General features: G+C 39.5%; 1 protein-coding gene across 10 annotated transcripts in view; it reads right to left on the bottom strand.

The window, feature by feature from the left end:
* Positions 1 to 24,970, bottom strand: part of NFIB (nuclear factor I B) — a 270,815-nt gene that overhangs the window by 67,747 nt on the left and 178,098 nt on the right. For all 10 annotated transcript variants that reach the window (XM_037372722.1, XM_037372713.1, XM_037372714.1 and 7 more), the window contains exon 3: positions 6,255 to 6,308. In XM_037372722.1, coding sequence (XP_037228619.1) covers positions 6,255 to 6,308 — 54 coding nt within the window. The remainder of the gene's footprint in view (positions 1 to 6,254; positions 6,309 to 24,970) is intronic.

The raw sequence follows: 24,970 nt of genomic DNA, 5'->3' as shown, positions 1-24,970 counted from the left end.
GAGCAAGGCTATTTTGCTTATTGCACGATCGTCTCCAGCCTGGTTGCATACCCACAGTTTGTTTTGCTTTTTTTCCTGAAAGTTGCATTGATGTTGTAACTGAGACAGGAAACAAACATTGTAAAAAGATCCCAACTGCACTGAACTTTTTACTGCAATAAGAAACTAAGCAGCTGGCTGTGCCATTTTCAAAAACAAGTAAGATTTTCAATACTCTCAAGTTAAAAACCAGAAATATAATATCCTTCAGCACTGCAGTAATTTGAAGAAGTAAACATCTGGTTTAATGGACTCTGGAATCCATATACTGGAATCCAAGAAGAGTTTCTCCAAAATCTAGCAAGAAACAGAAAGGGTAACTAACACAAATACATACTGCTCTGTGCTCCAGAGGGTCTCAGCCATGATTTAAAAAATGGTCGGGGGAGCTGTTTTTTAAAAGCTGTAGGACTACCAGGTACCAAAAAAATTTCTGGTGCCAAAGCACCAAGTTTCTGGAATTCTAAGTGGTAACATAAGAGTTTTTAGCAAATTCTTCTGTGCACACTTTGAAGTAAAAACCATTGTGCTCACCATTGAACACAACAGCATCAGAAGTGAACACAGCATCAGAAGTGATCACAGCATCATTTCTTTACACAGCAGGTTCATAAAGAAGGATAGCCGATGCAAGCAAAAATTCAGAAGTAATCTTAAACTAGTAGACAGTAGCAATCACCCACACCAAATTTCAAACCAGCATGCAAGGCCAAAAACTCTTCCTCTTGGAAAAAGGGGCTTTACAATCTGTGCTGGTTTCTGATTGTTGAGATAGCACAGCTGCACACTGCCCCCAGAATGCCCCACCTGGCTCAGGGCTGAATGGCATTACTAATTCATAGAGCATTTGGGAAAAGGGAGAACTCCACAGAAAATCAAGCCCTGACCAAACCCAACCCTGTTTTATTTGAAGATCACTATCTGAGATGGCACGGCTGCAGGCATACGGGAAACAGCAAGCATTTCAGTATATCCACTCCCACGCTGAAAAAGCAAGGTGAATATATTTTTGTTTAAATATAAGTCTGTCTGAATCCCCAAACTGCTAGCATGGCATCATCATTTTCACAAGCAAAGCTGCTTACAATGATGAGGCCAGGGAATATCTCCTCTATTTCTGTTAATTAGGGGGCTAATTCTCCATCCACAAGAGGGTAACTTGCAATACAGTACAATAATAAAACCATCTGTGTTCTGAGTCATTCAAAACTCAAAGACATTTGCTTATTGCATTTCCACAAAAGAGCAAAGGTTGAGACCATGTTCTTCTGCAGAGGTTATTTCTGAAACTATACATTCTGTAACTTAAAACTGAAATACTTATATCTAAAACAGTCATATACAGGCAAATTTATTACACATTTCTTAGGGCTTGATCCAAAAAGAATGTTCTCCCTGTGGCTGCTAGCCCATATGAAAGCACAAAAAACCCTTTGGGGTTCTACAGCTGCAAAAGAAGTTTGCATATTGAGATAGGTGAGGCTGGTTGCAAGCTTTTTGGCAACACCTCATTTAATTAGAAAAAAAGAAGATGGTGATTTCACTCAGGTCTTCTTTGGAAATGGTTCCCAGAATAAAATTTCTGGTGAAAATAGAAGGGGAAAACCAATTCTAGAGCACTGGGTCTGGGTCTGGGTATGCATATACTTATGCCTCGCTGAGATTAAGGATCTTATCACTAGATTAATTCCCTGACAACACGTCATGAGTTACTGCAAAGGAAAGAAAAAGGGAAACAGTGGGGAGGAATGAAAGGCAGAGAGATGGTTTCTCAATCTAAGTGTGTCACCCCATAAAAATAATGTAAAAATCATCAGCACACAGGCTCAAACCTGAGTCATCTGCATTCCTCATTCATCCCTGACTGACATTATAGAGTCTGCAAAATTTGTATGAAAATATTCCTTGCACCAGGTAAAGTGGAGTAAATTCTATCAGAAAAAAAAAAAAAAAAAACCAACCAAAAACCACCATACCCTAACAGTCCCACTTGCTGGGAAACATAGCTCTAATAACCTATGAACTCAACCACCTGGAAAAAAGCAAAAAACTGAATTGTCTTTCCTCGCCAATGAGGTTCATCACTGTCTGTGTTAGGTTTCCTTTGCACCTTCTGAAAAGTTCTCTTTTGTATTCCCCAATGATGGGCAAGAATAGCTCTGAAAGACTACTCTCTTCCCAGCTCCATCCCAAAGACAAAAGACAAAGGACATGAAGCACCAGTAAGAACTAGTATCCACTCCCTCAGGTTTCCAGTTCTCTTGATTTTTCAAACTGTATTCAACTGTCTATCCTATCTTATTGCTATATCAAGATAACATTCTACTCTAGCAGTATTGTTATTTCTTACTCCTATTTTAGCAGCTTTAAAAAACTGTGTTTGAAGATGAGCAACATGGCAACAATTGGACACAGCAGTGTTAATGCTGGCGTATAAACAAACCAAGTCTGCCAAGCAGCAACCTCACCACAATAGCAGGTAGCAAGTAACCTTATTAATGACCAACATTGTGGTCAGCAGGCCGTAAGTAAGGGAAAGAAAAATAAAACAGAACAAAACCCAGAAAATCCTCTACTAGAAGAGCTGGCTAGTAAGGATTGTATCACTGAACGCCAGAGTATTCTTCTGGTGCCAGTATCAAGAGCTTACTAGCAGTTCTAGGTGTTTTTCTCTCTTAATTTTCATATGCTTAACAGAAGAACTTACTGAAAGATCATTCCGTCTGTCTTCGGTACACACCCTCCCACACCTTTGCAGATATTTCAAGACACATATGTTAAGGAAAGCTCATTTTTTAGATTTTTCTTAAGCTAGATAAAAGACCTATGAGACTTGCAGGGAGCAAATAATACAGCATCACAATGAAACTGCCACACTAGGTCTCCCCCAACAGGCTGCCTTCAACCATAGCCCTGAAGAGATGCCCAGTAGAATAGTAAGAAACAGAGCAGGCCTGAAATATTTGGTTTGGTTGTTTTTCTGTTGGGTTATTTTGGGGGTGGGTTGGGGTTTTTTTGACTGATAGTGTGAAAAGCTCTAAGTATTTTAAGTTTTAAAACTTCTTAATCCAGGTGTGCCTCCATCTGTTTAGTCACTCTCCACAGATCCATGGACATGTCCATTCCCTCTGGGAAACTATGTAAACTTTTAATACTTAGCACTGCATTATTAACAAAAACTTTCAGATTCCAGGAACTTAATGACTGATGCGGACAACAGCAGTGTTCAAACTCTTCTTCTCTCTCACTCCAGCTTGGTTCAGCTCATCCGTCTGGAACCTACTTAACAAACCCTGCAGAGAAGCAACCTTTACAAGCCAGCTCTCAGAAAAATCAGTTTCAGTCTTTAGAAATATAGTAGATGAAATGTATGGAAAAATAAAACTTACAGGAGGATATCCCTGGATCTTGCTACAAAAGCTACATACCACTTTCACCACAAGCTACACCATCTTAATAGCATACAGTGCTATCAAAGTATTTAGTGTATTTGTAGGAATGTATTTTAAAGAGTTCCAGCAAGTGCTCTTAATGTTCTTTTGTTTGGCAAGTGACATTAACCTCCCTACATGGTTAAGACAGCAAATTACCAGACATCCTAAAGAATGCAACAGTCTAGCCAAACCTAGAAAAAACCACTTTTAACACCAGCAGCCTCGCCAACTACCACTCAGTTTCCAATGTCCATCCTCTTCCTTGGCAATGTCTTTGTGAAGGTAGTGGCATCCAAGAGCTAACAGCACCTATCCCTTGCCAACACCCTGGCTCCTTGACCTACAGGCATCAGACCAAAACATGATAGAACAAACCTTCCTGGCACTGCCAGTCTGCTGGCCTGGGACCGCAAACAAACCTCAGAGTGGATATCCTCTGGGGCTCTGACAGAAGTGACTGCCTGGTTCTAATAATAACAGTCATGTGAAGTTTAATAAGAAAGAACAGGACAGCAGTCCTTTTCCCAGACAAGCTGAATGGAGTGCAACTCCCTCCCATTCTCCTGCACAGCCCCAGAAGTCTTGTATTCTGCAGTCCCACAAACCTCAACACTTCCTCCCTGCCAGCTAACTCCAAGACAGTATCAAACAGAGAAGCTGAACAATGCTAGAAGTTCATGTATCCTCAAATAGACAAACGACATTCAGTTATGCCTGTCTCTGCTAAAATGAAGGGTTTCAAGGGAAGCAAGGCACAGCCTCCATTTTCTGTCCCCACTTGGCAGCAGATAAAGGAATAATACTTACAGCAGTGACTCCAAAGCATGAGAAAGTGTTATGATCATATTTCAAGCAGAAATTTCATGGTGAAACCAGCAACAGAGTTCTCTGCCCTCTGTGTCCCCCTACCTTCTGGGACACTGGAGTGTGTCAAACATTGAGGCATCCAGTCTTGCCCCACAAGGCTGCCAAAAGAAAGCCTGTACAGCTCATCTGCTGCACTGCCCAGGGCTCTGCTGCTGACAGCAAGATTACTCCTTGCTGGAGTAGCCATGGGTTGAAAGTGAGAGCTGATGAGACTGAACTCACTAGACATGATCCTCGCTAGTGAAATATGTACTTCTACCTTCCTATTCCAGATACTAAGTGGTACTTTAAAAACAGAATTTTAAAACATGTTGAAGGTGAGTTTCCAGACCCTGCCTTCAGCTTCCCAAACCCAGATTACAAGGTTACAAAGGATCCTTAAAAAATGACAAGGGGTAATGCATTTGGCTTTTCTTGCGCTCACAAACAGAAATATTCTAGGACAAAAATAAATGCTTTATAACTAAATGCTCCAAGTTTTACAAAACCATGATTATCTGTGAGGAATTTTTTCAGGCTTGTTTTAGGTGTAAATTTGCTGGCTTGGGTTTTGAAACCTCTATCCTACATAATTTATGTCATGTATTAAATAGAAAAATAAAAGCCTACTCATAACATCCCACACAGTTTGGAGAGAAACAGCATCAAAGTCTCCAGCCAAAAGTGATTTCAAGCCTGTGTCATCCCTTGCAAAAAAAAAAATCACATTAAAAAATCACTTTAAAAAAAGCCTACCACATTATTTTATTGTTCTACCCTCATATATCTAAAACATATCTGCAATCTTCCAGTGTATGTTTCTGGTTTTTGTATTACAGGAATATGGCTTTTTGTATAATGATCTATGATGGTTCTCCCACTTTTGGGTATTCATGTGCAACACACATGACTTATTCCACCGCACGTAGAGAATACTTTGAACGTATGCTTAGTACAAAATTATAGAGCCACAATGCAGGTGTTTTCCCTAATATTTGGACAGATCCAGAAAATATTCATGTATATGTAACAGCCCAGCATCACACAATTACTTCTTGGTTAGACTGTTGTTCATTTTTTATTTAGAAAAAGAGCGAACTGAGTTAGTTGCAGCTTATTTCAGATAGACACTTCTGAGAGCCAAAAGGAAAAGATACAGCATGACAGTGGTGGCAGGAGTCACTCTTTAAGATGTGATACTATGTCTGTCACACTTGCTTGTCTTACCCCAATAAAATCCATAAAACAACAAAGATTTACAAGATTTACTAGCACAGTCTAGTTGATTAGAAGGGTAACTCCATGAAAATACAAAGAACGTTTGGTCTGAACTGTGTGGAATGGCAAAGTCTGGGTTTGATTTTCTCTTGAATTTTATTTCTAGAGAATCCTTATAGGGACTGTTTACATTGACACGTCTCTCAAAAAAAATTCCAGATGTTACTAGCATGACTCATTAATGTCATGTTCAAAAACTGTTCTGAGCTTATATGAAAAACATTAAAAATGAACATATTTGCATTTTATAATGCACATATAAAATAAAAGTAAAGAAGCTGTTAATTCACATCACAGACTTAGAGGTAGGTCAACTGTGGTTTGTCTGAGATCAAGAAGATAATTGTAGTTTTGAAGACTTTTATATAAGTAAAGTTATTTGGGAACTTATCTCCTTACTCCTTTTCCCATTCCCACTTAGAAAATTTCAAAAACCATGAACTGAAAGAAAAATTCCTTAGATTAAATGAATGTTGATGGAACTACAGTTAAGGCATTGCCAGTTGAAAAGAACTAAAGTAATCACAGCTTGTCCTGATTATATGTACTTACCAGTGCAAAATAGTTGCTGACCAATTATGCTCTCTTTAACTATAAACAATAGTATCTTTGTTCTTAAACAATGTTAGATGCACATGTTCTGGAACTTATATTTACCTGGTGGATTCTTGGCAGGATCATTGTGGCTTGGACTTCCTGGTTGTCCAGAATCTATAAAGAAATGAAAGAAATGCTTTACTAATTTGTTTTGAAAGTATCTCACAACCTTTTAATACCCTCCTTCAGTAATAAACCAATACTTAACTTTGTTCTTTAAAGGTCATTTCCCTGACTTTCTACATGAAGGCATTATTGAACAAACACACTATATGTAACCCATTTTATGCAGCAGAAACATTGTGAAAGATGCAATGATCCTAATAAGAGGAATTCACAGATCACTGAATAAGGACAAAAGAGTTATTCACATAAATATTCAAGTTGTAAACAGATCTACAAGGGTAACTTTTCATTCCCTTTTCCTCCATCCCCCAGATATAATATTGCATAATCAGCAAAGCAAAGGTAGTTTCTTCTCAGGCAATGACCAGAAAGACATACTGGATCAGGCAACTAACGGTGTTTGCAGTGATGAGTCCTGTTTCTTTACCCTTTGCTTAGAACACAAAGGCCTGCACTGATTCCACAGACTCAGGACTGCACTGAAGATATGACTGTCCATTTTAATACAATATAGGCTTTGTCTTCCTAGTCTGTGAGAACTGCTAGTGCAAAATGAAGATTAGGTAACATAAAAACTAACAAAACCCAAACCCTGTAGACTTCAAAGAGTGTTCTTTTCATGATACATGCTCCTAATGAATCACAAGAAGAATGCAATTTGATGTTAACACGCTAAATAATAAATTGTATCCTTATTCATTAAAGCAGTTGTTTCAAAAACTCTCTTCTTTTTGCTGTATTCCCACACCAATAATACAACAAAACCCTGCTCCACAGCAAGAAATTGTTACTAACAAAGTAAGACATGATAGACACTCTTGCATGCAAAGACAGTAAGAAATTAAATGAAGGATAACCATTTGTTCCATATATGGGTACCTAAAATAGAGTAGTTTTACAGTCTGGATAAAAAAATATCCATTTTTTAAATGCAGCTGTGCTTGTTAGTGACATAGGACCACCAAAAGTTTGCATCATAGCACTACAGAAATTGCTACTACCAAATGGACCCCAGAGGGAAGTCACAGTTCCTGAATGCTTTGCTGCTTATAGTGTCCAGATTAAAGAAAAAGAAGATGGAAAAGGAGAAAAGTACGCATAACAGATACTTGTCCTTCAGTCCTCATCGCTTCTTCTTAAAGCCAATGTAGCCCTCAACCTAGAATGAAACTCTATCTGCTACCAGAAGTTCATTGAAATATATTAGTGGCTTAGCAAATGTGGCTTGATATACATGTTTCTGAAGCAATTTAAGTTAATACAAGCCTGATTCTGCAGAAGGTGTTATTCGAGATGGAAATCCATTTCATAATTTCAGTTCTACTGAATTCATCTGAATGACGGTTGTCACAGAAGACAAGCATCTAGGGATGTACCAGAGTACTGGAAGACCAAGGCACATGTGAAACCCAGTTCTGACAGCATTAAAAACACAACTAAACTTTCCAATACTGAGTGAAATCACTCTTGTACATAATAAAATATACACTGCATACCAAATTCCACATGAAATCTCCTCTATCTTCTTCAGCCTTGGGTAGGAAGAATGAAGAGGGCAGGCCTCCCATCAGATTTTGCATATCCCAAGGTTTAGGCACTTGGGTTTCCTTAAGAGTTCTACTGTACAGCACAATACATAGCCATTCAGTAGGCCTGTTTCTTTTCATGATAAGATACAGAAAATCCCTTTAAAAAATCAAATCAATTTAATTTGCAAACTCAGTCAGCTGCAAGAAATGCTAAAGATATGATGCGTCTCTGCATATGGACCTTTTTTATGGACAAAAGTCCTTTTCCCTGGGTTGCAATAGGAAGGTTCACCCTGCAGGGGGTAAACTTTAATATTACTCTAATAGGCATTCTCTGCTTCTGCAAACCATACATATTATTATTTATATTAAGATTCTCAGAAAGGATTAATTATATCTGCGGGTATAACTACTGCAGATATGTGATTAAATGAAATGTCAGTGTGGTAGCAGATGCACCCTATAAAGCTTGGACAGTGTAGCCTGAGGAACACAAGAGATATGAAACTGGATTAATGAGGCCTACCAGAAACTAGCCTTTCAAGTTTTCTCCTGTTAAAATCACTAAGAAGAAGCAAAAAGTGAATAAGCTTTTTTAGCTCTTGCACAGCAGTTTGCCTTTACTTCTGCTTTCTCATTGTCAACATGGACCCTTTCTGGATCCAGGATTTAAAGACTGATGGTCGTTTAAACAATTCTTTTTTATAATATAGTGAGAAACTTAGCAAAGAATTTTCCAGTTACAGGGATATGCAGTTGGCTAGTTATTATAATTCGCCAGTCAGACCTAGTTTTGGTTTATGTTAACTACTTATCAAATGACTATTTTTACAGTTTGATTCTCACACAGCATTTTGAGCAGTAGATGCTACTAAGATACCCACTAGTGGGGTCTCAATGATCTTGAGAAAGCAAAGAATCATTGTAAACTGAATATGAGAAGCAACTTACCTAACCCTTCAATTAAAGCAGTTGAGAAAGCAAAGAACTATATTCTGTATGAGTATCAACCTCTGTCACTCTGCACTTAAAAGCTCAGAGAAGTGTCTCATTCTCAGAATGAAGGACACACACCTGAGATGGCCTGTGACCATCCAATTCTCTTACTAGTGTCAGTAATTATAAAGAACACTCCTGATTTGATTGGATGCAAGTAGCCTTTCAAAGTACAAGAGAACCATGATCATTATAGGAATAAATTATATGAATAACTTAATTTATAAGCAGAACATTGACTAAAAAGAGACAATGGAGCAGCACTCTTCTAAAAGAGGGAGTAAGAGGCACTTTTGGAAAGCCACAGAAACTAAGAAGCAATAGACATGTTAAGACACTTTAAATCTTTCTTTGTCCTCATCTGCACAAGATCATTAATTAACAACATGAGCCCTGGGTTTAAAAATTGCAGGCTTTTCTTCCAGCGTGATGGAGAAAGTAATAAACCAGACTCATTGTCTGTCTAGCTGGCTTTGCATTCAATTTTCCCACCCAATAATTCTGTGCACATTTTAAAAAACACATACTTCCTAAGCTAGAAGGCGTAAGCAAAGTTATACAACTATCAGCAAATAAAAGCCCATTATGTAAATGTGATGAACTGAAATTTTCAACATTGTCATTTAGGTAGCTGACAACTGTAAGTTCCCATAGTTTATTCTCTTTCTTTGGGTTTTGTGGTTGTTTCTTTTTTCTTTTTTCTTTTTTTTTTCTTTTTTCTTTTTTCTTTTTTTTTTTGGGGGGGGGGGGCAGGGGTTGGTGTTTGTGTGCTTGAAAAACCTTCTCAAATTCTATTGTCAATGTGCTTTTCTCAAAAAAATGCTTTCACACTGACCTCAGAAGTACTTATACTTATTTGCTACAGAGCAGAAGTTCACCTACCCATACCGTTTCCACAGAATGGCTTTCATAGAAGCCTCACAACTACAGTGAGTGTATCTTCTACTCTGCTCTTCTTGGTATACTGACTGATGCTGAATGATAAGTTATTGCCCCATGGACGAACACTTTACATAAGAATTGTTCAAGCCAGCCTTTACTCTTACCTGGTAGATATTCATGTAACCCTGACACACTTTATGTCATTTATCATGATTCAGTACGGCTAACACCAGGACGTTCACTCTTTACCTCAAATTACTCTTTGTTTTAGAAGATGGTATGAAAGGATGGGTCAAGAAGCTCGTATATTTTGTACTTTAATTGTTTCCCATGTTTTCATTTCTAGGGGTAAATCCCAATTAGTATATATGAGTGCAGGCAACTGTCACTGCAGCCAAGGCTAAGTAAAACTGACTGCTGGGGCCTGCTGCTGGTGAGAAAAAACATCCATTTCCCCTGCCATACACCAGCAGAAAGGTGCTGCCATGATACATCACTCTTGGCTTCATAAAGCAGAAGGAAGGAGAAAAAAAAGCTGGCAGTTTGCCATCTGGTGAGGGATGAGATGCTCCCTCCCTTTACATCACATTGTCTTTGACCAAAAGCAGCAAGGAGGATGCACACCCCAGCAAAGCCAAGAATGTCACACTGCTGTTCACCACCTTCCTGAGGGGTTTTTAGTATTGCTCACCTCATTAGTCTGATCTTTCATTTTTCAGCTGATAAGAGAGAATACAGTCTTCAAAAAGTAAGTTATGCTAAACTTCCCTTATGCCCCATACTGAACAAGGAATTTTGCTTTTAAGGCTTTCTGCATTAGCATAACACAGAAGGCCTTGAAAACAGAGACAGAGTCTGTAATAAGAAAAAATACTTTCTTGACCCATGTCTTAGAAATAAGCAGATTCTCCACATGTGTCATACCAATCAAACAAACTTTCTCAGTGGTTTCAATGAACACATTTCACTTTTCATTTGCCGCAAGCTAGGAGACAGCCTTTGCATTCAGTTAATCTCAGCTGACAGACACTAATTTAATCACTCACCAACATGTTAATACACCCTTGTTCCTTGATAGTCCATTATTTGGGTATGGAGAAGGATAAAGGACCAGAGAGATGTGACACCATGTAAGCACCAATTTGATGCTGTTCAAGCCTTCACATACCTAGATGGCACCTGACTTCACATCTGACAGAGTCACCACCATGAACAAGAATCACAGCTACCTCCAATGCTGTCATCCTTCAGGATTACATTGCCGCCTGATATCACAAAGTTGAGGCAAATAGTTGTACCCCTGAACATCACAGGACACACTGGCCTGGTGGGTACCTGGGGAGGTCTCCAGTCCCAGCCCCAGCTCAGGGAAGGCTCAGTCATGGGATCAAACTCAGCTGCTCAGGACTTTACAGTCAAGGCATGAAACTCCTCAGGGATGGAGACGGCCCAACCCCCTTGGGCCCCAGTTCCACTGCTGGACTGTCCTCATGGGGAAAAGACTTTCCAGATCAACTATCTTTCAACTACTTCCAGAAAACTGTCATTGTATGAAAGCATTCATGGCAACAAAAAAGCAAGGTATCTCTCTCCCCTCCAAAGGAAGTAATGTGATCAGCAAGAATCCATAAAGTAAATAAATATGTAATTTAATCTCTGTACTTTAAAACATTATCATTAATTATTATTTTCCTAACTTTACTACACTCTTACCTTCTGCTTCCTACATTATTTTACCTTGAAAAAGCACCTGATTAGATTGATAAACTTCCCAAACAATTTTTAAAAATTATATTTTGCAAAATCAATGTCTTTCATTGTACACTTTTTCTGTATCTGATGACACTGAATTATTGTACAATTTCATGAGCATTATACAAGAGTTTGTTTATGGTATAAACAAGCTGAAAGTGTTTTATTGCAATAAGAATCTGCTGAAATGATGCTATAAACATGGACATGGAACTGCTGCAAGTACTACCCTTGTTGTCATAAGTAAGTTAACTTGAGGGGGGATTTATTTTTCACATTTTCATAGGCTGCTACATTTAATGGAAATACTTTCCCTGAAAATTTTGGCTCACTGATTTCATAAGACAAAATGTTCACCCCCAACACTTTCTGTGCTAGACAACAAGTCCTACGAGAAGCGGTTGAGAGAACTCAGGTTGTTCAGTCTGGAGAAAAGAAGGCTGAGGAGAGATCTTATCGCTCTCTACAACTACTTGAAAGGAAGTTGTAGACAGGTGGGTGTTGGTCTCTTCTCCCAAGTAACAAGCCATAGGACAAGAGGAAACATCCTCAAGTTGTACCAGGGGAGGTTTAGATTGGATATTAGGAAAAATTTCTGCACCAAAAGGGTTATCAAGCATTGGAACAGGCTGTCCAGGGATGTGGTAGAATCACCATCCCTGGAGGTATTTAGAAGACATGTAGATATGGTGCTTAGGGACATGGTTTAGTGGTGGACTTGACTGTGTTAGGTTTACAGTAGGACTCTATGATCTTAAATGTCTTTTCCAGCCTAAATGATTCTATGATGCTCTCATTCTATATCCTTGAAGACGTATGGTATAAACCACAGCTCACACAAGGAGGAAGCAGCACCTCAAAAAAACAAGCAGGGCTTCACCATGAGGAAGATATGTTTGCAGGACAAAACCTCACATCTTTCCCCAGCAGCATATACTCTGCTAGCAATATGCATTCATGACACCCAGACTGAAACCCTCCACAACACAGAAGCGGTGACTGTGTTAAAAAGGTCATTCTGCTACCCTTACTCCACAAGGAGTTCCTCTGTGTTCACCAGGACTGCTATCTAGCGCAATGCTATTGGACTGCATAAGTGTATGAGGTGCTAGTCCTAAAAGGTTTTCATCTGCTTAGTATTCATACAGCTGGTGGTAAATGAACAGCACAGAGAACTGAAGTTTGACATTTAGGTGTAAGTCATGGGGCAGTGGCATCAGCTGCCAGCCAACACTGCACTGGAAAACCCTGCTGGCCGTGCAAGGAAGGACTGCTTGTTGCTCACCTTGCAGAGGTGGTGTGGCATCTAGTTTTCTGAAGACATATTATTAGATTTTATCCATTTGCAGACCTGATTTCCAACATTTAAGTAAGCATACCAAAAAAATCTATGGGCAAAGGCTGTTAAGCCAACACAGAAATAGCAGTCCTGGTTGCTATTGATATAAGGTGTATTCAAATCTCAAGAAAGCCTCAGTTCCTCAGTGCAAACTCTGTTTTAGCAAATAATACCCACTGCTTTTTGCTTCCTTCATTAGTTTGCACCCAGGAGGCATGGGAGGGACCTCTTGGGAGACCACAGCAGTGGCAGGAGCTGCTCTGAAGGCTGAACGTACTGATCCTATGAGGCAGGCTTCATTAGCACACACGTGCCACACCAGGAGCCATGAGGCACCATAAGAGTGACCTATGCCCTTTACCTTGAAAGGCTGCTGGCACCTAACCTTCGCCTACCTGGAAAAGGCAGCGGGGAACAGAGCTGGCTGCTGGCCCCAGAAAGCTAAGGTACATAGCTGTGTTGCTCCTTGGCTCGGGTAGGTACCCAGGTTTTAGCCTAAACAGCCCTGTCATCTCACAAAAGCCCTCAGGGCTCAGACATGGAGGTGCTTCCACAGGGAGACATCTGGCCCAGCAGGCAGAAGCTGGGCTCTGTTTTCATTTCAGTTTGAACCTGTTTGCTCTGGAGTGGGGACATGGCAAGAGCTACTCAAGTCATCGGCTGTCCCTTCCCAATGCACTCCCCTGTGCCCTCCTACAACAGAAAAGCCCTCCTGCAGCTGGTGCAACTGGGAGAAACCCCACACCTGTCAGCCGAGTGCCCATCCACCCCTCTGGGACACACTTCCCAAACCTCATGGCAGGGGCTTGCAGCTGGGGCAACATCACCACGTTCAGGCTGGCCAGGGTGATCCCACCACCCAGGCACCAGCCACATGGGCTGGCAGCAAGGCAGCACGTGGTGGCTTGGGGCGTCACAGCCATGTAGGTCATGGCAGGCTCTCCACTTCACCTCCCCTTTTATCAGCAGCTCAGATCTGCTGCCACCAAGTCACCCAACTGGCCATTGTTGAGACTATTAACTTTTCTTCAGTGTGTTTTAATTAGGTAAACAAAAAATGGTAATTAAATCAACATTACGTAATGTGTTTCTGATTTGTAATCTCATTTAAATTAATTAACTGACTCAGTCCTTGTTTAGTTTTTAAACTGACCTAGTTAAGAAGTGGAGCTCTGGGAGTAAATCCAGTTTTTATAGAGTTGAAAGAATTTCAAGGACCTAGAAGCACTTACCAGAACCAAAATAGCAGTAAGTACAGTCAGATTTCCAGTGTCATGTCCCATGCACAGATTTATCTTTTCAATTTAAATTCCCTTATTTATTTATGTAAAATAAATCACAACACTTATTTATTCAAAATATTTCTTATACAATTTATAAAGACCATATGTTTCTCATTTTGAAAACTGAACAACTTTCCCCAGCTGTGTTCTAAGTTGTGCATGGAATATATACGTATTATATATATGCATGAACACACACATTTTTAAGTTAAGAAAAGGGTTGTATTTTTTCATGGCCTGAAACAAATGTTTCCCATACTTCATAATATTAGCTGAGCTCTTTTTTGACATGTACATTAAGAAAAGCTTTACACAGGTATCTTGCCACATGTGGACGAATGTGAAAGAATGATGTTTCTTTCCAAAACTTGCTGGATTCAGTAGGAAAGGATGAGATATGAATACTTAATCTTATCCATCTGGAAGATACTGTGAATACTAGCTACAGTCAGAAACATTCAGAAGTTGTTCTTGGAAACCAAGAAACCTTTTGTATTAAGTTATGTATATATAATAAAGGGCTTTTATTGCGGATTCTTCAGAAAATTAAAAGCAAAAGGTAGAACACAGTGAAAGACTTATCTGGGTGTTTAGAGAAGAAAGAAATTATGTGATGAAAAAGTTTGCATTTGCCTGTAAATAACAGGAATTTCCTTGCATATACCTTCAGCTAATTAACCAACTGGCCACTTCATTATGTTGTGAAAGACAAAGGTTGACCCTCCCCTCCATGCAATGTATATTACTGAAAACTTCTGCATGGAAACTGGTTTCATGGAAGTCAACGTGGATTTTACCACTGACTCCCATGCAGTCAGGATTTCATTTTGTGTTGCATTTCAGGGCAGTAAAGCAACAAGAGCTCAGGGAGATAAAATACACATTTGCACTGCATAAGGCAGTATTTTTAGGTACAGGATAATGATGACATGACTACAAAACCCATCAGTTTTGTTACAAATCACTGCCAAAGGTTGTTAAAATCAATGGAAAGCTGCTCCAGCAAGATTTGGATGAGGCATTTAATGGTAAATTACAGTTTAAAAGTACAAAAGAAAACATAGTTCAACAAATGCTTTAGGATAGGACCATATTTTTTCTTCGAATTGCATTGCATCGCATCCTCCACTAAAATATAAAGTAATAAAAGCTGGATTCTTCAGCCTTTCAGGAAGCTACAATCATACGCTGCTTCGTAAGTCTAAAACATCACCTGACACAGAACCCACGAAGTAGTTTACAAATATTAGCAGAGGCTCACGAGGCCTCTCTATTATTCTGTAGACAGAGATCTCTTAAAATGCTAAGTACGCCACAACACTATATGGTAACTGGGAGAAATAAACAGCAATTAAACTAAAATGCTGGGGTTTTACATATCATGGAAACTCCAAAATCAGACTAGAGCACTACAGTGTTCAGCATTTCCTCAAGCCAGCTAAGAACAGCATGAGGTAATACCTTTGCCAGTAAGTATAACTGTGTGCAGGAGCCCAAAACAAAATTAAATGTTTTCTCTGAAACAGGAGAGAAAAAGCTTAATGATTTGACAACCTGGGCATCATTGCAGTGTTTCTAAATACTGTAACATTTACTAAAGGATCTCCTGATTTTGATCCATGATCCAAAACGCTGCCACAACTATGTTTTCATTTCAATTAATTTCAGCTTTAGGACTGGCAGTAAAACACAATCTTCAGCATAAAGAATATGGAATACACCAAGAAAAGACCCCAAAAGAGGGATGGTTTGGTTTTGGTTGCTTGGTTGGTTTGGGTTTTTTCCAACCACTGCCTATATACTGCTGAGTATTTCTTTTCTTGAGATTGCCAGTTGTGCTATGTGCAATTTTTAAACATTGGGATATTCATTTACATCAAATACAGATGGAGCATAAGTTCTGTATATCCTTAAGTAACATATTTATTATCATAGACCGTGTTTATGACATCAATGTCTCAAATGACAGTATATACACAAATTTGTAGGTTATGTAACCATATTCTTTATAAAGTGGATTTAATTCGACCTGCTATAATCTAAATATTCATAGACAAAATATGCATCACTTTACCTGTCCATATTCCTACACACGTACTATTAAACTGACAGTGACAAAAGAAAGATTAAATCTATCAGTGGGCACTTAGCAGGTAATGTACAGGAATTGGCTAAGAAAAATCATCCTGTTTTTTCATATCAGTGGTTCATAAACTTGACTAGAATTACCTGTGTGCTCACAACCACCATGTTTATTTTCCAGCATATGCCAGTTGATAATAAGTAAATAATGAGAAGAGATAATGTATAGAGTACTGGAGCAATACTCATCAAATTCTGATCAATGCATGCCAATGCATTGATTTTCTGTCTGCTTTGACCTTTTACAGTAGATAAGAATTAGAAATACCCAGTCACATGATGTGCCACAGGAGAACTTAAAAGTGTAGAACTGACTAACCCACAGAAACAGTTTTGGGGTTGGGCAGGGATGCTCTGCAAAAAGTTCAAGTAATTGCTTTTTAAAGCATATAACCAAAAAAGAAAAAAGAAGTATCCTGGTTTAAACCATGTCTTTCACATTTTAAACAAAGCAATTTCGAACAATGTTTTCCCACAGACTACCTATTTCTCCATTAGCAATAATACTGCTGTGGCAGTCAGACTGGTCAAAAGCTATAAAAAAAAAACCATTAAATCCTATCCTGATCATGTTCATTAGTGCCTTCCCAAGTAATTTTGTCATTCTGTGGCTAACATTACATGGGAGCATCTGTTTTGTAATGCTATAACTTCCACTGTATATTACACACCAGCATATCCCTTGCTTCTGCTGATTTCTAATGCATTGGCATCATCCATGTAGGTGAAATTCCCTGACATAGGTACAACATCAAATGCAGTCCTGCAACGAAGATTTTAAAATATGATTGCTGGTTCAGTACACAGCCGAGGCTGCTTTTGCTTTTTGTATTTCAATTTACTTACTAATGCTGGCACACGTTCTTGTAGTACCTAAGGGTATTATATACTTGGAAAAAGGATACTACTTTTATTTACAAAAACAGATGTGTAGGTTCAAATTCCAAGGTTTTTACTTTTATTGCTTACTACTTTTTTTGGTTTCCATGAGTAAAAATTGAGTGCTAATTAAGTTTTTTTTAAAAAAAAAAAGAACAAAAACCAAACTAACGCAAAATTATTACTGCACCTGGTAACTTGCCAGTGCCTTGAACATTATCTAACCATCCAGAGTTTCTAAGGCTTATTTTCTTACCACTGTTCCATCACAGCAGGACTTTGAGAAATCTATCAAGTCTGATTTGGTCTGCAGCTATAAAAATGTCTTTGGGGTTAAAAAACCTTGTACAAGTTTACTGAAAATACAACAGAAAATAAATTTTCAGTTTGTGGCAGAGAGCAAAAGGGGTTGCACCACCCAGCCACTCCAAGACATGAAGCCAGAATGAGTAACCTTAGACATTCACCACATCTACTGTAACTGCAGGAACTACAGGCCTTATTAAAGGCCCATTTTTACTTAAAAAAATAAATTTCTGCTGGCTAAAGATAAAAGATAACATTTAATCTGAACGGTCCCTTCCATTTTAATAAGTTTATATATTCATGCATCTGTGAATGTGTGTGAATGTGTATGTGTGCACATGCACTGGAATTATAAATGCATATACCTTCAGGGTTATCTTACTTATAGACCAACATTTGGGGCTTTGTAGAGGGGAAAATCTAATGAGTTAAATATGTTACCTCTCTTGTGCATTAACAAAGGAACAGGAATAAATGTGAACAACAGCACCTTCACAACAGCATTCCTCACAAAAATATTTCAGAATTTTCTAAAAACTTCATAGCAAAAAATAGCAACTTAATACTTGCACTGTCCTTCTCCCGGGAACAATACTAATAATTTTCTCCCTTGTGCACCCACATAGCAAGTTCAAGATTCAGTTCAACATCTTCTTATGTGTATTTGAGCACTTTAACAGCTCTACGCTGCTTTTTTTCCTGAACAAATAGGTTAAACTCACTTGACCTGAAGGAGTTAGATGAGACAGTGTTCTGCACAAGAGTTCGGGTGTTTGCGCTATAATTACAGCAGACCCTTTTATGACTGATTTCAAGCAGATGACAATACTTTAATGGAAACCTGAGAACTTCTCAGATTTTGCCTAACCTTCCTCTCTTCTGGCCTTCCCTCCCTGCCCTCCACAAACACACACCTTGTGCACTTCTGAAAAAACACTCTTACAGCTCCTTCTCTAGCCCAGCCTCCCTTCATTGCAGTTGCTGCCAACACTTCAGAGTGGTGTAAAGTCAATCTGCCTGTGCTGCTTGAGCAACTTAATGGGAATTTGGGAAAATGCACAATGCCAAAACTAGACTTTATTCAGATCAGCCTGTCTTTCAGTAGTTCAGGTTTCCATGCAGTTGCTAAAATTTGCATTGTCGTGGAAATGAGACCAACTGGCTAGTTGTTAGACAATAATCTTCACCCTTATGAACAGTTACAGCAAGAGAATCTCCAAAGCCCCAAAATGCCTTTATGTTGTCAAGCAGTTTTCCAGGAGGTGCTGTACATCTGAATAACAGTGTGCCTTTAATGCCTTCTTAAAAGTAAAACACGAACAATAGAGCCTTTTCAGGACAGCAGTATGGTATCTGTAATAGCAAGAACATGAGAAAATCCAGTTCTCTCATGAAATTCACCTTGGCCTAGGGCTGTGTTTCTCCACCCAGTGGGTGTGACTGATGGGCAAACATTGCAAAGGGCCCACTAGTCACACCTCACACTTGCAGAAAACATACCAAGAAAACCAACAGACAAATTTTTTTTATTTTTTTTTAAAAGGCACTGATCCCAGGATGCAGCACAGTTAAGAAGCCTGCTCTTCAGCCTGCCCCAAACTTTTCCCAAACCTGCTCCAACCTGAAGCTGTACCATAGCAACACATGCTTTTAACACGATGCTCTTCTGCTCACTGGCACCAATGCACTTGTATGGGTGGGTCAAGAACAGGGGTGCATGACCCACCCACAGCAAAGCGGGGCAACATCAAGGCTGGCAACAGAGAGCTCCACTAGCAGCACAGCCACCACCAGAAACCAAGAATATGTCAGCACATTTTTTAGCCAGTTCTTCCAAAGTGATTCTGGCATTAGCCTTCCTGCATACGCAATTGTTCAAAAGTTCGTTCATGTAACAAAGTTAAATCAAGCCAGTTTGTCTGATCTAAGTTTAATGCCCTGTGTCCCCCATCCCCCTCCCAGGAAACACTAGCATTACTGTATGGCCTCTTTCTTCTACTTTAATCAAATGAACAATCAAATCACTTCCATATGCATAGCTATTGATAACAGCATGATGTAAGTATTCAGGAGATGGAAACAGCACATGAAGACATATTGCCTTGACAGTAATAATAAAACTAAAGCTTTATACAAAGTTTAGTCTACAGGTTGCCACAGTTTGTTAGACAGTAGTATATGTATGTAGGAGACAGCCCAGAAAATAGGAATCTAGGAAGACTGTCAAGCTTGAAAGCCTGCACTGTTTCCCATCCACAACTTGATTCAGTCACAGCAAGTTCGGGTATCTTTGCACAGCCATTACCTACACCATTTCAAACTGTATGCCACAGCATAACATTAAGTTCATGAAGATTATAGGCAATCACATGAGGATCTCTGAGCAAAGGTATATGTCAACACAAAATGATAGCTGTCTTCCTAAATTTATTACCATAAGTCCATTTTAATAATCAGCAGATGCAAAAAAATGTAATCAGTATGTTGCAGCACTTGGAAAAAGAAAGACTAGGCTAAACATACATAACAAAAATCATGTTAGGAAGTAACATTTATTAAGCAACAACACAGTAAAAAGAAGTGCAGTGATTATGGGGCAGAACAAGGCAAATTATCTGGACCATATCTTTCCATGAGATTATTAGGGGAGACCCACAGTAAATTTACATATCTGGACCATGTGTCAAAAAATACTTTTTCTTATGTTTCCATACTTCATTCAAGAGTTCTTACAGATTGCTGAAATCCATTCTCTTGACAACATTTGCAGATTCATGACCAAGAGTGGAATGGTTTAAATCATTAGAAAGCCAAGATAAATTCTTAGCCCAAATGCCAAACTCCTTACTGTCAACCTGTAAAAATAAAGTTTGTGCCTCTTAGGAAAGGACATCTCTTTACAGGGATTGCAGACTGATTTGAACAACCTGAACAACCTGAAGACCCCTGGATCAGATAACTACCTATGTTCAGTCCCTGCTGACAACAAATTCAAGGTTGTTAGCCTGCAAGTAAGAACATTTAGAACTGAATTTTGTTCACGCATAAGCATACCCACAGTCCATCCTTCTGCAGGGCAGATCTGTCAATTTTAAGGTCACAAAATAAAAAGCAGCAATCAGGATCATATTACTGATTTTAGGCATTCCTGGGAGGAAGCTTCCTGAAACATTCCACAAAATCAAGCTCTGTGAAAACTCTGCAGTGATGTTTCACTTTCAGGTACCCAAGAAAATAACTGTCCCTACTCTGGCACGGAAGAATATCCAAAATATTTACCAAGAGACAAAACTTCATGACTACTCAAGTCCTCCACCATCACAAATGCTCTCTGTTTAGGGGGTAAATATAGTTAACGGTGTGTAAATCACAACCCAGTGAAGCAGAGCTGGAAGGGCACAGGCAGACAACCCACCTTTAGAATAGACAAGTAATTGTAACAATTGCCATTCACGCTTATAGAGATTGTTCTGCTGCATTACTAAGAGGAGAGTTTTACTCCCTGGTATGCAATGAATTCAGAATATGTGCCTTTATGTGTGCTGCGTTAGAAGTGGTTGTCCACAAGCAATGTTTGACTCTAGGAAGCATACTGTTATTCCATTAATGACATTGGCAGCCCTTTTACCCAAGGTCTAGGTCTATAATTAACTTTATGAATAATACTGTATACAGAATTGTTGAAGATTTACTATAGGGTAACTTGCAACCACATGTATGACAGAACAAAACAACCATCAAGAAATTCTTTCCCTACCTTCTCTTTGCAATCTCTCTCTGCCTTCCTCAACCCTGCAACCTTCTCAGTGTCTGGGGGGATACTTGCAGTTAAACAAACTAAAACCACTACAAACTGTACAGGTTTCTTGCTCAATTGAGTAAAAGACAATCAAAAGTTGCTTATTGTGAAGGGGCCTGTTGCTGAAAGGATCCTCTTTTTTCCCTTGCTTGTTGCTGTTACTTTAAAGAAACACTCAGTCTTTAAAGGTGGCAAGGTAGGGGAGAGGCTGAATAGATGATGAATAAAGTGAGTAGTCTCTTTTGAAGATGAACTGAAATATGATGCTGTGCTTTGCAGCCTGGGCTTTGATGAATCATCTGAACAGAAGGCTTCCCCTACAATCATGCAATTTTACAACAAATGGCCAACAGTCATGCTGCATTTATGGCTACTGTTATCAGCCTTGGAGTTAGTCAAAAAACAGGAGATTAGAGCATTAGGTGATTATCATAGTCAAGAAACGTGACAGAAATAGAAGCAGTAGATATATTTTCCTGCTTCAGCTTCAAGTGGAGAGAGGCTGAACCAAAATCAGGTGAACAAATTCCGTCTGCAGACAAAAAATGTACAAAACTGTTCAGTTCAGGACTTCTCAGATTTGTGTTGGTGAAGTTTAGCTTCGGAACAGCTACACACTTATTATTAGAACTTACCAGTTATTAAGCTTAATTTTCTTAGTAGTTACAACAGGGTCACATATATTAATGTAGCTGCAGATCCAACTTCAAAGAGGCGTAGTACTAAACTCCAAAGGAACGTGGCTCCCAGACACAGTAAAACCCCAGGAAGCAAAAACAAATGGGGGGGGGGGGGGGGGAGGGGAGAGGGATGAATCCACAAAACCAAAAAAGCTATTATGTATCTTTAGCACTTCACATTTCACCTAGCTTTACTCGGAATTCCTCTTACAATATTCAGTGTTCACTGCCTCTACAAGCAGTCTGCAAAAGCGTGATCCATGCGCTCCTATTGTCAAAAACTTCTCTGTATACCTCTCTCAGCCACACGCTGTGTTCTTTCCATTTAGCCAAACACAGAAGAACAGAAAGAAAATACAAATGTTGGCATAGGTGATTTCAAGCCTTAGTTGTTTGACCTTTTTGAATAATCTTTTAGCGTCTGTGACTTGGCAGGCAGCAGGCAGGCCAAGCCAGGACAAAGAGGAAGACAGGAAGCAGAAAGCTGGCCATGTCTCCTTGGCAGTCAGCATTGCAACAGGGTGAAAAACCACATTGTTGCCAAACCAGAAACAGTGGGGGAAGACCAGATAGTTGGCAAGTCACATACGGCTGTATTGTACATCCTAAACACTAAATGTCTGATAAATTTAAGTGCTATGTCAGAGCCAAATCTATTTAAACTGTCTTGCGCTGTACAGGGGAATACCTCATTTGTCCTTGTTTAAGTGTTTCCCAAAAAGCTGACACAGCATTGCTGCTACCATCTAAGGGCTGGTAGGTTAAAAGCCTGCCGCTACTATACATGTATGAGCTGTCAGCATCTTTCTAAAAACTCCTCTAAGATAATGCCAGAGCAGGGGATCCCCACCACACACATTCATTTTCTGCCCCCAATGCCCAGCCCTGGGCACCCAAATTTTCAAGCACCTCCAGGATACACAGTGCACAGCCTATTGCTCCAAACAGCATTTACCTCCTTGAAAACACCTTTCAACCTTTGCCACATTGGTTGAGCTGGACTACTTGACTTCCAACATTCGCTCAAACTTTAGGTAAACACCCAGCTTCAAACCTGTGATCTGGGATAAGAGAACGGCTTTGGGTAAAGATGGCTGTCAGCCGCCTCTGCACCCTTCCAAACCCCTGAATGACAGGAGGCTGTTTCAGGCTTTGCTGTGGGTACAGTTCCCACCCCAGGTGCACAGGACCAGTTAAATCATTTCCAGCACTATGCTCGAAGCCTGCTGCAGACTGCTACCTGTGGCAGGGCAGCAGTGGTGCTCACAGCTGCAAAGGCAGAGGTGGGAATCCTGGGACATCAGCACTGCCAGCATGGGCAAATGGAGAAACATTGTAGATGTGTCCTCCATCAACTAGTCAAGGCTCCTTGCCCTTAAACCAGAACAAGAATCTCAGAGGGGACATGGCAGAGCATAGTAAATGTTGCTCTGCTCCCAGAGAAGTTCTGGCTCCCTGCTGGACCTGAAGATTGTCTTATACATAGGAGACCCTCAGCAGCTTTACAGGGACTCTGCTCTCCTAGCATGGTACAAAACAGCCTTGTCCCAAACCGAGCTGTTTAGAAGGCTTCTTGACAAAACACAAGAGCTATTTCCTTTCCAAGTATCACCAGTGCTTCTGTGAAGCCTTTTGAAGGGAGGGGGAGATTGTAATTTATACAGATCTTTATTTACCAATTATCCACAATTAATGTTGTTGAAGGTGACTGATAATCTCTCTATAGGTGGAGAAAGCATTTCTCACTTCTGCCTTTCAGATCTTTCATTCCTCTGGCCAGGCTTTTACTATCTTGACAACCCATTTTTATTTAAGGAACACTGATGAATTACAAAGCATCATTTTTTAAAATGCTGATTCTGCCTACAGGCAGTGATCAGCATTCTCAAACACTTCTGTGGCCAAACAAAAGAGAAAATAAGGAAGTCACTCATGAGGACCTTTGCCACAAAACCTAATTTCTATGGCTCACAAAATGGCCAAAGTCTATTAAAAAGTTTTTTTTTTGCTCCTAGAAGTACTCTATTCTCTGCTGTCCTTACACTCTCATCACAGCAACGATGCTGAATGACTGTGCTCCTAATTAAAGGAACAGCACTTAAGAAAAACAGCTAGATAACACCCATTTATCAGCAAGATTTGATTTACTGATTGGTAGAAAGAGTAAGGAGACAATCAACTAAAAATAAATATAACTTCCTACAATAGGAGCCAAAAAAATCATCTTGTGATCCCAAGGGACAAGAAGCTATTCTGAATTCCTGCAATAATCAATTGTGTGAGATGCCACCCATAAACTGTTTCCTCCCTCACAGCCAATCTTTACAACCCAACAGGTTACAGAGGCAAAATTACCCTTACAAGTAGACCCTAGTTTATGTCATTAGTTCTTTAACATCTGCTCTGACTTTATTCAATTAGCTTTTTAATATATCTCTGTTTTTATGCTCTAGTACTCACTAACTTAATCACATTTATTCGATGTCTGCTATAAAAAAAAACAACATTTAAGATTAATTCAATGAAAATTGGGAATGATCAAATCAATTGGAAAAAGCTTTTGTTTTTCTCATGGCTACTCACTCACTTTTAGAATCAAACTGTCTGAAATTCATTAAAAGATGGAATAGTTCATTTCACTCACTTTCTTTTGGGCTATAATACCCCTGTATAAAAATCTCCTGGTAAACTATGCCTTCAGTGATGCTCACAGACATTGTCACTTCTATCTATCTGTATTTTCCCTTCCCTCATTTGAAGTTTGAACTAAAAATCCTTCGCCCAGTCCCCAACAAGTTTCTTCACGTCAGCTCAAAAACCACATGAAGACACTTTGGTGCCCTTTACCAGCCAAGAACCTGCCTGATGCCACCAACCACTGGCCCCACACACTTGCAAGCCAAAGCTGAACGTGCTTTGGGGCAGAGACCATCTAGACTGCTGTGGGACAGCCAGAAGCTTTTCTTCTAATGCTGTGACTGCTTAATTATTGACAACAATGTGTGGCTTGGCCTGGAAATAGAAATGGCCAAATGAAAGCAGACAAGATAACAGGTTCTTGGA

This window comes from Falco rusticolus, chromosome Z (assembly GCF_015220075.1).
Source record: "Falco rusticolus isolate bFalRus1 chromosome Z, bFalRus1.pri, whole genome shotgun sequence".
In the NCBI taxonomy this organism is placed as follows: Eukaryota; Metazoa; Chordata; class Aves; order Falconiformes; family Falconidae; genus Falco; species Falco rusticolus.
Note: the sequence above shows the minus strand (reverse complement) of the source record. Positions and strands in the feature narration are given on the sequence as shown.